Source organism: Hemibagrus wyckioides, linkage group LG02 (assembly GCF_019097595.1).
Source record: "Hemibagrus wyckioides isolate EC202008001 linkage group LG02, SWU_Hwy_1.0, whole genome shotgun sequence".
NCBI lineage: Eukaryota > Metazoa > Chordata > Actinopteri > Siluriformes > Bagridae > Hemibagrus > Hemibagrus wyckioides.
In genome coordinates, this window is record NC_080711.1 from 22,897,943 (window position 1) to 22,911,427 (window position 13,485).

Here is a 13,485-nt window from a genome sequence, read left to right on the forward strand (position 1 = left end):
GACCTTGTTTCACAGACTTGTAATTGCAAGTGATTCATTAATAAATCTGTGTTTGTACAAGAGGAATAACAACCATCAGGTCATGCTGTTACAGGAAAATAATCCACTTCACGGGGCTCCTCTACTCATTTGACTCGTATAATCCACACAGAGGAATTATTTTCCTTTAACAGCAAGTGTGTTATTTTACATTACACTTTTAAACTTCATTGACAAGAAATATAAGTGAATGTTTTTCTCTCTGTTGCTTCCCTTCGACACTCCAACCCTTTTCTTCAAATGGATTTAGAAAAAGAACTGAGGGTCTTTATCATGGCCACACATACACCACAGCACACTGGACATATCCCATATGAGGAAGTTAGGGTCAGAGCACAGGGGCAGATATGATACCCCTGGAGCAGAGAGGGGTTAAGGGTCTTGCTGAATTGCCCAATGGTTGCAGCTTGGTGGTGCCGAGGCGTCGACCTCTGATCAACAACCCAGAGCTTTAACCACTTGAGCCACCACCGCCCCTTTAAATTTATAAATTAATTAAATTAGGATTGCTCTGTTTTGTTTCTCCTAACAGCTCAGCGATAAAGACATGCAGCACACACTCCAAACATCCGATACATTTGACCAACTTTATTGAGAAACCAAAAATGGACAGCTAGTAGAGCTATTAGTTGACCGGTCGTCCATCGAGAGCTTTGAATCAGTGCAACAAGCGAACAGTGTAGTTGGAAGAGAGATGAACTAATAGCTCTGTCTAAAAACGACAAAAAATCAAAAATACAGAAGTAACAAATTCAAGTCCTCAGACTCCTCGTACAGGTGGACACGCGCGTGATTAACACCGGCGGCGTTTTTCTTTTTTTTTTTTTCAGCACCACCGAATCGCAGTTAACATGCAGGAAGTAGGTTTCATATTCATCTTAACTGTTCATGGACTAATTATATACTCGTATTTCACAGACTGGAACCGCTATCGTAAAAGCTTATAAAAAACGCGAAGGCCGACGCAAACAGACCGCTCATGAAGGACCGTATTGTTTTTTTTTTTTTTGTTTGTTTTTTTATGGATTTATGTCTTTATTTTCTTCTCAATAGCACCTCCAATGTGTGGCGTGAGTTAATAAAGCGCTCTTTATTTGCTTTCTTTAAATCTGTGGGCTGGAGTCCTTGACACATGCTTCAGAGTTCAGCCTGGATTATTTTTGTTTTTTATTTTTATTTATTTGTAATGGAGAATAAAAAGTGACGTGTTTGCAGCACATGGGAATTTCAAAAGGGGCACGAAACATGTGGACGAAAAATAATTTGCTCTGAGAGAGGGGGAAAAGTGCCAAATTCGCTGAAAGAGGGAAGGAGAGCATTAAGGGAAAGGGGGGTGGGGGGTGGGGTAAAATCGAAGGAGCCATTTGGAGAATGTTGTTCCAGCTATAATGCAGATTTGTTGGGGCGATGTTTGTTCAGTTATCACATGGCGTACTTTTGGGTCCATTCCCGAGCTATTCTGTTGTACCTGAGAGAGAGAGAGAGAGAGAGAGAGAGAGAGAGAAAAGCGATTAGCACTGGTGCACATGATGGATAATATAATGCTTTTTACTGTCACATGCTGGGTTAGCACAGATCCTGCCAAACCGAGCTGAAGCCAACAGACACTGCAAAATCATCAAGGTCAAACTGTGATAAAGGCACCGCGCTATTTAATACCGCAACCGCTAAACTAAACTCCATCTACTGGAGTGCCACATGGACGTTTTTCATTCGCTCTCATCCGTCTCCATGATCACGTCACAAACACGACTGTAGAACTGTACAAGCAAGCAAAAAATACTGCATCTAGACGTAAAAGAAAATACTATGGGGGGAAGAAAACGGTGGGGTGTAAATTTGCAAGATGAAAAAATTAGTTAATTGTTATAAATTGTTAAAAAAAAAATTGTTAAAAAGTTAATTGTGCTGCTGTGTGGTTGTTATAAACGGCTTGATACTTACTTTTCGTTGTCTGTTTTATATATGCGCGCTATCTCTGGCACTAGCGGGTCGTCTGGGTTCGGGTCACATAACAGAGAGCAGATGGACAAGAGAACTGCAAAAGGGGGGCGGAGTTAAAAATATATACATACAAATTCATATACTGCAAGAGAAACTCAATCACGTACATGAACAATTATACGCGTAAGAAAGACATGTTGCATGAAACATTCCTCTCCTCACCTTTAGAAATAGTTAATGCTGGTGACCACTGTGATCTTAGAATATCCAAACAGATGCTGCCATTACTGTTAATATTTGGGTGATAAATTCTTGTGGTGAACGCAACCTGCAGGGGCGAGATCACGTGAGCATCAACACACGATTCATTTCATACTGACACAATAACTGTTCAACCATCCTGAACGCTGCTTTTTGGTTGTAGATTCAAATCGATGTGCCTGTGTGGGCGGAGCTAGGGCTTGTGTGTATTTTCCCCCCCCCTTCCCCCCTCTCATCCTGTCAAAACACATCTCAGAGAGTCTAGTTTTTGAGGTCAGGTAACGATGAGAGGTTTACCACCAGACGAGAAATCACAAAACGAAAGTTCCCATAGCGGGTATCTGCGTCAGTCTAGACAGTCTGCTTGCGTTTTGTTACAACGAGCCTCATTTTTAAGAGGAGGCAGAAAGCACAATTTCTAGCAAATAACACTTCTGACTGGGTTTTGCATGCTGCATCTATTATCTCCATCAGATCATCTCTTTCATCACGCTGGAAACAAACCGATTTATGCGTAATGAGTGTTTCGCGTGTGAGTGTTTACACAAGAAATTTGCCATCAAAATCCTGCAAATTCAGAAAAAAATTATATATGATGCACTGATCAAGCATAACATTATGATTACCTGCCTTATATTGTGTTGGTCCTCCTTTTGCTGAAAAACCAAGCCCTGACCCGTCCTGCACTGTGTATTCTGACCCCTTTCTATCAGAACCAGCATTAAGTTCTTCAGCAATTTGAGCAACAGTAGCTCGTCTGTTGGATCGGATCACACGGGCCAGCCTTCACTCCCCACGTGCATCAGTGATCCTTGGCCGCTCATGACCCTGTCACCGGTTCACCACTGTTCCTTCCTTGGACCACTTTTGATAGATACTGACCACCGCAGACCGGGAACACCCGACAAGAGCTGCAGTTTTGGAGATGCTCTGATCCAGTCATCTATCCGCCATCACAATTTGGCCCTTCGTCAAACTCGCTCAAATCCTTACACTTGTCCATTTTTCCTGCTTCGAACATCAACTCTGAGGACAAAATGTTCACTTGCTGACTAAGATATCCCACCCACTAACAGGTGCCATGATGAGGAGATCAGTCATTCATTTCACCTGGTCATAATATCATGCTTGATCAGTGTATACTTATACATAAACTCTAAAAGAACTGGTTCTATAATTTTGGCATTAATCGAACAATATAAACACAGTGGAAAAGACACCAATATTTCATAAAAGACCAAATGGTGTTTTTCAATCTTTAGCTTCATTTCATGCTTCTAGCTGTCCATGTGCTTGACCTTTTATGGCCTTTTATAGGAGTCACTGCATGCAAACGAGCTGTGTCTGGAACACGCTTCACACGTGATCAACACTGTCTTACGAGAATGAAAGACATCAACTGTTTCCTGAATCTTTTGTAAATCCGGCTAAAATGTTTAATTGAATGCGGCCTGAGGTTTCTCTGATCATTTGTCCCTTCTCAGGGTTAAATAAAACATCCTGACCATCATCAGAAGTATTACATGCTCTCTTTACAAAATCAACAAACAAACAAATAAATGGATTAGAGATATTAGTGACTTTTGAAAGTGCGGTTTACAGAAAAAGCGTATGCAGAATTTCTGAATATAAATAACACACAAGGTAAACTTGTGTGGACGACGTACCTTAGGCGGTTTGAAAGGGTAATCTGTAGGGAAATGAATGGTCAAGAAAAACACACCACCCTGGTATGGACTGTCGTTCTGTCAAACACACACACACAAATTGAGCTCATCCATGTACGTAAATGAGAAAGAATTTGCATTGAAGGGGTAGGTGGGTGATTTGAATACTTACAGGTCCCATAATTGTGGCTTGCCAATGAAACACTGCAAAACACACACACACACACACACACACACAGCACCAACATGATGTAAATATACAGACGGCTCATCCTGTTTCAGACAGAGAGCAGACATTTCACACTTGAAATAAAGTGACAGTCGTTTTGCTCGCAGCACCACGGTTACACTTCCAGATGTTTTGACAACTACGTCACATTTGCAGTGTAAAAGTCAGAACCAGAACAACTGAATCGGGTTGTTTCGGAACCGGACCGGTGTCTGTGTGCATCTTTATTTTTAATAGCGTTTATAATTAAAAATGAAGGAAGTGGAACTCACAGTCATCACCCACCGGCCCTGCAGAACACTGTGCTGGAGGATCCCGACCCAGATCGGTCAGCTCCTACACACACACACACACACACACACACACACACAGAGAGAGAGAGAGAGAGAGAGGGAAAGATCTGATTAGATGCAGCAACTAAGAGAGTTTATATATATTTTATACCGTATATAAAGGATAAATCACTTTAGGGTGTGCTGTTTTAGGAAATTAATCAACACCCAATCATGATCGAGAATTCGAGTAATGCACTCCGTAGGTTCGAGCAGAACCCTTAAACACAAACGCTGTGATTTCTGAACGGATCCCGAGATCCAAAGCTGAGATTTTGCATGTTTTTTTCCGACACGTTAAACGCCCCCACCACTTCGTTTCTGACAGGCGCGTGTTAAGAGTTAATTACGTCTGAGGTGCAATTACGAGCAGAGTGCTACCGTGCAGGCTTGCGCGTGAGCACGAGTTTGCTGCTTCCCAGAAGTTACCACAATCGTTTCTGAGAAGGCGTGCATGAAGGTGGCGAGACCCTGCTTTCGTGATTACGGGTGAGAAAAGAAATATGCAGGAAGAGGTTGCGTCTCTGTGGTTTCAATGGTTTAAACACAAAACAAAACATTAATTTCCTCTGAAAAGAACACAATGGAGATCTTAACGGGGTGTTAATGAGGCTAGCAACAGAAAAAAAGATCATAAAGATGTGTGTGTCTCTTTAAAAAACATCACTCAGCAACCTAAACTACAGAGCATTAAACAAAATCAGTATCACAGACTAAAAGATATTAACTCTTACATCACTATTATTATTATTATTATTATTAATGATATCCTTAATTTATATCAATCATACATACACAAAAGGATTCCAAGTGCAACATAACTGACCAACGATCTGAAATACCTGTTCATAGAGCTATTTCTCCTTCTCACATACTGTTAAGCAAGTGTTTTAAATTATGGAAATATTCTAACCCTGATTTATGGTCTTTAAAAGGAAAAAAGTCAAGACGTGGTATTACAAGTAATTAAAGTAATAAAGAAATCACCAGTGATCAGTTGTACTGTAAAAAGAGCTTAGGATTAAACATAATAATAATAATAATAATAATAATATTAATAATAATATTAATATTCCCAAAGACTGTCCCTGAAACAGCACAGGAATATAGGACAGTGTTACCAGAGACAGCTATTTTTAAGCATGCGTATTTCGTGGAAGAGAAAACGGCCCAGTCGACACCTGAGAAGGCGAAACCAAGGAGCGTGTATGACGAAAAGATCTGAGGATTCATCTGTTCATTCCTTCATTCATAGTGTAAACGTTTTCAATTCGGTGTGGAAACCAAGAAGAAACATCTTCGCCGAACAAACCCCAAATTTTCCTCGACCCTTGTCTTCTTATCCTCATTACTGATTATCGTGCTTATAAATCGGAATTCAATCTGATTTTCGGTGAAATGAAATTTCTCATCATCTGTCATCTGTTGTTCCACTGAGTCGGGGGCAGTCGAGTAGATGGCCGAGGAAATTGCTGCGACTTTCTTACTGAAGTCGGTGCTTCCACTTCAAAACAGTGTCAAAAAATCTGCATTTAAAGGGTTTGAGTGATATTTGGGAATGAAACTAAAGAGGACATAGTGTTTAAGAATGACAGGAAAAATGAGAGCTGTGACGATCTCACAAAAGCGTATTATGTAACAAGTAGCATGACACAGAAGGCATGCTGGACTGGAGTGCACTATTCCGCTTACACCGCAGCTGGTATGACGTTTTGTTTAACGTACAATACTTTAATTTTAAGAAATGTCTGAGGAGCAAGTTCTTGTTCTCACTTACATTATAGCTGCGATATTCATTCGCTCACCAGCCTCTCTCTTTCTCTCTCTCTACTCAGCTTCTCAGTTTACCAAGAAACCTCCAAGCATAAACTCCTCCGCCCTTAACACTTTCCTGAGCTGATAAACCTTGACAAACGTTAAATAAATGTCTTCTAATAAAAACATCACCAGCGCAACAATTATACATTTTACTTTTGTTAAAACCACAGACATGCATTACATTCCTTTAATATTAGTCTTTGTTTATATGTCCTCCATAAATGGCAGCGTCCCTGTGCATGAGTTGTTAGTACAGAAATAAAAACATATCAGGACGAGCGTGTTTACACTAACCGTTCAATGTCAGTGTTATAACGTTTGCCTGCACTACTTTCTGTGCTGTTCTATGAAAATAACGCACAGTTCCTGACCAATCAGATTTGAGCATTCAGCTACATGCTCTGGCCTGAGATAAAAACAAACTCCGTTTTCTTATTATTGAACAACTTAACAAAACCTACATCCTTCTCAGAGACCCATAATCTGCTTCTTGCACAAACACCACTGCGTTAGAACCAAATCTGCGTTTCGGCTTCTGGCTCGTCCACGATAACGACAACTGAACTGTTTTCCACTCGCTGTTCAGCAGATATGTAACAACAATAAACTGGGTTTAGTGAAGTGGAGAAAATATTCTGTCTCAGACTTTTCTCAATTTTATGTAACTAAAAAGTCTGCATGAAAAGTATAATTTTTTTTTAAATCATATGAATAACCCAAAATAAATCTGTATATATTTAGCTATCTGTAAAATACCTGTGATTTATTTAATTCTTTATAAAACATTCTTTTGTCTTAAAATAAATAAAAAATTTAAATATTTTTAAATAACTGGAACCAAATTTTTTTAAAAAATTATTTTATATATATATATATATATATATATATATATATATATATATATATATATATATATATATATATATATAAATACACACACACATACACGACAAGAATGTATGAATTGATGAATTGCTGAATTAATATAAAAAAAAAACCATTTAAAATAATTTTATTACCATCATGTGAATATTAGGAATTTTAAACATACACAGATACAAAGTTTATCAGAATTCAAATAAATACATAAATAAATAAATACTACATAAAATCCACTGCTTTGGAGACCAGTAATAAAATCTGGCTAGTAATAAAAACACAGTGAAAAGCATTACAAAGAATTTTGTTCGATTTCGTTTAGATTTAAACCTAAAGGATGCTGAAATTATGCTGAATAAAGTCTAAAGATCAACTGTAATCTGTATGGATAACTAACATGCTAGCTAAGACACGACAGGCTAGTCGGTTAAAGCTAAACAGCTAAGGTTGGTGAGTGAATGTAGACAATGTCACCAGTCGGTCACTAACCGTTTACATTAGTTAAAACACAATATAATAAAATGAAACCAGTTACCTTGTGAATTCGTTTCAACGCCATTCTATCTCTGTAGTTGGGAAAAAAGAAGAGATTTAGCCGGTTAGCTAAATGCCGTGCCTGTGCTAGCTTAGCTTAGCTTAGCTTTGTGCTTGCTAGCCCAGCAATGCGGAGGCGAGTGTGCTAAAGCTAAGCTAATCGATGAATGTTATTGCCAACGCCAAACTGACAAAACTAGCTTGCTAGCGTTCAATCTGTTTAACCTAAGAGCTTCAATTAAAAAACCTACTACTCTTCATTAAATGTATTAAACCGTCCAAACAACAGGAAAATATGTTTAATCCTAAAAAACCCCGCGCCGTGTGTATGTGTGTATCCTCTCTACGCTGTCTTTCCACAAAATGTCTTCTTCTCTTAGCGGAACCAGACGCGTTATTTTGTTCCTACACACATTCCGACACAGCAAAAACAGTATCCTTGGATTGGATACAATGCGGCGAGATGAACAAATCTGACCAATCAGCAGCCGGCTTGTTGATGTCAACCACCGTCAGTAGGTGGGATTGTGTTACAATACGGGTGGGAAATAAAACAACGCGACCTATACACACCCAAGCAACAGGGTCCCGAACAGCGCCTACCTGCTGCTTACTGCTGCAAGATCAGCCGCATAAGTTTGAAGGGGAAAGAAATAAATAATAAAATGAAATCAGAAAAACCAACTGTTTTGTGATCTTTGAGGTCAAATAAACAATATATTTCTTGAGGTTTTACGACATTTCAGTTTCGCATGTCCTATTAAGGAAAAATAATAAACACAGACATTTACAGAGTAAAACATATTTCACAGAATGCACATAGAAACTGCTAATAAAATGACAATTAACACTGGCTAATGTGATATTTTAGGAAATATCCCAAAATATTTTACCTCAGTCATTTCTTTATTTACCTCTTAGGGGTTGGGAAACCCCCAACCCCTAAAACCCAAACCTCAGCTAGTCATGTTAAAGGCGTCTGTCCTGAAGACTTGCATGTGGTGGAAAACCTCCCCACTTATTGTCCTAAAGCTCTAACACTGGAGATGTCACACTTTTCACAGAAAATTTCACCGTATCAATGATTATAATGATTTTTCTTTGTTAAATAACAGCAAAAATCTGTCTTAAAGAGCTTATGAGATAATAGAAGACAAACATTAATATAAAACCGTGGATTTCCTTGTGCTTTTGTAGGAGGAAGGAGCTGAATCGACAAAAAAAAAACAAAACAGAAATGAAACCATTATTATCTTTGAAAGTTTGCTGGATATATCCTTCTCATTACTTACTTACCATTACCATGATATTCGCATATGTTTATCTAGTTTATATGACTCAGTTGCCTCAGAAAATTTAGAAAAATTAATATATTTGCTTCCAGAGAGAATATACTGTATAAGCTGACAACTCACTATATTTTAGACACTATTTTTTTATTCACTATTTTATTTTACATTTATGACTCCATCATCATCATACTGATAATGATTTAAACCTGATCAACGAATTTGAATTGTTTATCAATACTTGTCACAAATTCTAGAAATTATATCATTAAAACTCTGATAAAAAGTTTCATTTTGTCTGAAATAAAGGCAAGACGGCTTCGATTTCAGTTTCCTTCTTCACTGTCCAATAGAGTAGCTTGGGGTTGGATCATGATAGATATTTAAAGGTGTGACTCGGGAGCAGATCAGACAGTTTACTTCGGCTACCACAACAGAGGATTAAAACAAAAAAACAAAATACAATCCTGAGATATGTCTCTGTATATTTATCTCCTGGCTGCTTTGGTTATTGCTGGTAAGTCGTGACATGAGCTGCTTTGGTGTATTTAATTTTTCTGTGGTGAAAAATGTAAAGATTGTCTATAAAGATCTTTTGGATTAAACTTGTGTTTATGGGTAAATAAACTGTGATACACAATTCTGTGTATTTTACTGGCCGACTTTCCATTCAAACAGGTCTGCCTGAACGAACCAAAAGTGAAAGTTTCATCTTCGGCATAAAAGAATTCGGAGGTAAGAGATAAACCGGTGTCGCTCTCTTTAAACGAAGTTGACTAGCAGATTTACATGAGGTGGAGCTTTAGCAGAAACGTTGACAGTAACAAGAAGGTATTTGATTACAGTTTTGTTATGCATCAGGTGAACATTTGAAACAAAAACGAAACAAAAATGCTCAGCAACGTCTAACACAAATAATGTAAAATCACGAGTTAATCAGTGAATCAGCATTAAAAGTATATTTCAGTGTACTTCAATGTCATTTTTCAAAAGAAAAGAAAACCTAAATTCATATACATGTACAATACGTCTAAGGGCAGTTGCTAAAGTCTGTGAAGAAAATACTGAAACGATCATGTGCTATCAGAGCCATAACCAGAAAGTAGTTTCATTTTTCTTTTATCAAAACTTTCTGCATAGCTGTTATTTTGTCCAGCCTGGTGTAAAAAAAAATTATCACTGTACAAGGGGAATGAATGAATTTAAAATTCCTCTCTTTAAAACTTCTTCTCTTTCTCTTTAATTTCAGAATGTTTTAAGAAAACACTACTGACCATGAACTGCGTGGATGAAGGTATTATATCTGAGATATAAACTTCTGACAAACAAGTTCAGTAGAAATAAAAAAGTTTGGATATCAGATTTGAAATGTTAAACAACAACATTTTTTCTCTGTTTCAGTCTGTCGCATGAAGAAATGCCTCAAACTGGGATATAATGCCCTTTTTGAAACCTCCAGTAAGTTGATAGCTTTGAGCATCTTTCAGGGTTTATTTTTCCTGACAAACAGCGTCCTTTAATGTTCGTTAATTTGCTAACATTGCTATCTCAGTCACACTAACTTTGCAGCTAAAAGTTAAAATCTGAACGTTCTTAAATGCTTGATGCACGTTTTGAATGAATGATCTTACACAATGTTTGAGCCTGCTAACTATAATGCTAAGTTATTAGTTAATTAGTTTGTATTTTAGCCTGTATTAGCTGTAAAGCATTAACATCCACCTAACTCATCTAATCTAGCAACTACTGCAGTGAACAAGCTAACTGAGGGATTAGAAGTGTAGTAAACAGGCTAATCCGCACACGAGCATTGTAGTAAACATGCTAGTATCACTTTCACACTTTCATGCTGAAAGTACCATGTTACAAGGGGAAACTTACACATTCAAGTCTGCTTTTTTTTTGTGAATAAGTTTGTTTGCTAAAATACTACGTTTCTGTTTAATGCCACATTCATGTCATGCAGCACTGCTACAGGGCTAATCTGTTTCTAGATTAGTTTGTACGTTAGTATGTTTCTACTAATCATCATGTGTTTTTACCAATCATGCTAATTCACAGGCTAGCCTGTTTACTGCTATACTAATTTGTAAGTGTGTTTCTATTCATGCTAGTTTATGGACTAGCCTACTGTTTCCTCTCATAATGATGAGTTTATGTACTAGTTAACCCTTTAATGTCCAAAGCAATGGAAAAATTCTTACTTTGCATTATTTATTTAATTCGGTCAATAATAACAACAATATATATAACTGTTTTTTTTAACAGACCCCATAATTATTTAAATATAGGCCTCTACCAAACGGCTGCGCAATCAGCTTGGGTTTAAGTTAAAAAAAATTTGTTAATTTGTTAAATATATCTACCAAACGGTCACACAGAACAGGTTAACGGGCTAGCGTGTTTTCTCCAATGCTAGTTTAAGGGTTAGCCCGAGATTTAGGTTTAGCATGACTCCAGGCAGCTGGTACAAATTAATTTTAAAGCCACAAATGTTCCTCTGGAGCTCAAACACCTCAAGTTAGCAAGCGTCCTATTGGGCTGACGTTTCTACTTTCTGTTTCAGGTTACAATCAGATGAAGGATGTTTCTCGTAAGTTTAAGAACACATACATATATATATATATATATATTATTATTATTATTATTATTATTATTATTATACACTTACATTTAGAGTCAGAATTATCTCTCGCTCTCTCTCTCTGTCAGATGTTGCCCACTGTGCGATCGACAAGTGTATTGATGGAGTGGTGGAAAGCAGTGACTATGCTGATAATTTGTTTTATGGTAAAACATATAAATATATAAATGAATAAATAAATAAATAGAAAGACATCTTCAATGAACAAGTGGTTTGAATGCCTGTTGTACTGTTACTGGCAGTCACAATTTTCCAGTTTTAATAATAATGTGTGTGTGTGTATGTGTTATACAGGATGGACAGAGCCCGTTCTGGCTTGCCTGCAGTCAGTCAGCACTTGTGTACAAAACGTCCCCAGAGATGAACTGTAACACAAGGAGCATCACAGTTAATGGTGATGATGATGGTGATGATGATGGCGGAGAGGTTCTTACTTTATATACGTGTGTTCTTTGTTCTTGTTGTTCTTCTTTTCACACATAGCATTTCTACATTCCTCCTGTTCTACATTACAGTGCTGTCTATAACAAAGCGAACTCTTTTCAAATATGGCTGCTGTACAAATCCATCCATTTTCTATACCCGCTTTATTCCTAATTAGGGTCACGGGGATCTGCTGGAGCCTATCCCAGCACACATTGGGTGAAAGACAGAGGTACACCCTGGACAGGTCACCAGTCCATCACAGGGTCACACATATAGTCAGACAACCACAAACACTCACACACACTCCTATGGGCAATTTAGAATTAATAATCAACCTGAGGGAGAAAACAAGAGTACACCCACACAGAGAACATGCAAACTCCACACAGAAAGGCTGCTGCCTGTTCGAACCCAGGACCAGCTTGCTGCAAGGCAACAGGGCTAACCACTAAGCCACCATTTTGTGCAAATATGGCAACTTAACAAGCGTGTATCCTTTATACAGAAAATGTGAAACCATAGTGACTCTGGAAACTACACAAATATATCACAGACGTCAACTTTTCTCTCAGATATGTTGGTAAAAAAGCAAATCTGAGTCTTTAAATGGCTAAAATTACACTTGGACGCTTTTAAGATACATTCTGTCGTGAGGAGAAATATCACTTTATTCCGACCTTCTTTCTTGCTACGACAAGATAAGTAATATTTACAACAAGAGAGCGCTGTTTATGTAAACAATGCTATTTTCTATTTTGCTAAGTTAGATAGAACATAATTCACCTCTTTTCTGCTTGAATTTCTTAGTTTTCATTAACTTTAATAACTTTGATGCAAACAAACAAGCACAACAGGTTGTTTTACACAGATGTATGTTTTTTAATTAAAGATTTTTGTAATAGGCTATCATTTAAATCACACTTAAAGGAAAATCCATCATGAATAACCTGTGTTTTGGATATTTTACTATTTTACTTATTTTAACTGGGCTAGCATTAACAACAACCAACAACCAAATCCTCACAGAAATAACGAAGATTAGCATCAAGCAACAAATTAGCACACTAAACACAAGTTATTTTCAGGATGGAGTTTTCTTTTAAGTGTCGTAACGAAGTTGGACAATTATTTAGCACTTTCTAAATCATGATAATACATAAAATCACGATAAATAACTCTATAAATATTAATCTATAATGAAATGACATGCTTTAAAACGCTAATGGAAAGCAGAACACAAGAGACTTTTTTCTTGCTATTCTCCATTTGAACACTAAGTGGCGCTGTTCACTTTAGAATCAAAACCATTTTGTTCCGACACACACTAATTGTCTATTTTTATTTTATGTCTGTCTTTTATTTCTTTTCTTCAGTTTTTCATAAAATCATAAAGAAATGGTCATATTCACGACACCAGAAACAA

General features: G+C 37.3%; 1 protein-coding gene across 1 annotated transcript; it reads right to left on the reverse strand.

Annotated features, from left to right (window-relative positions):
- Positions 1-607: 607 nt before the first annotated feature.
- On the reverse strand, positions 608-8,076 carry ube2d2l (ubiquitin-conjugating enzyme E2D 2 (UBC4/5 homolog, yeast), like). Its single transcript, XM_058407151.1, has 7 exons — positions 7,705-8,076; positions 4,413-4,476; positions 4,084-4,115; positions 3,912-3,989; positions 2,206-2,311; positions 1,984-2,077; positions 608-1,507 (listed from the first exon to the last, which is right to left on the reverse strand). The coding sequence occupies exons 1-7, from the start codon at positions 7,726-7,728 to the stop codon at positions 1,462-1,464; spliced, it is 444 nt and encodes a 147-aa protein (XP_058263134.1). The 5' UTR covers positions 7,729-8,076; the 3' UTR covers positions 608-1,461.
- Positions 8,077-13,485: the final 5,409 nt, after the last annotated feature.

What these genes read in the sequence shown, in the direction of transcription:
- ube2d2l (XM_058407151.1), bottom strand. Translation starts at nt 7,728, where the DNA reads ATGGCGTTGAAACGAATTCACAAG. An exon ending in CGTTGAAACGAATTCACAAG is followed by an intron (nt 4,477 to 7,704) that starts GTAACTGGTTTC and finishes GTGTGTGTGTAG; the next exon opens with GAGCTGACCGATCTGGGTCG. An exon ending in AGGGCCGGTGGGTGATGACT is followed by an intron (nt 4,116 to 4,412) that starts GTGAGTTCCACT and finishes TGTGTTTTGCAG; the next exon opens with TGTTTCATTGGCAAGCCACA.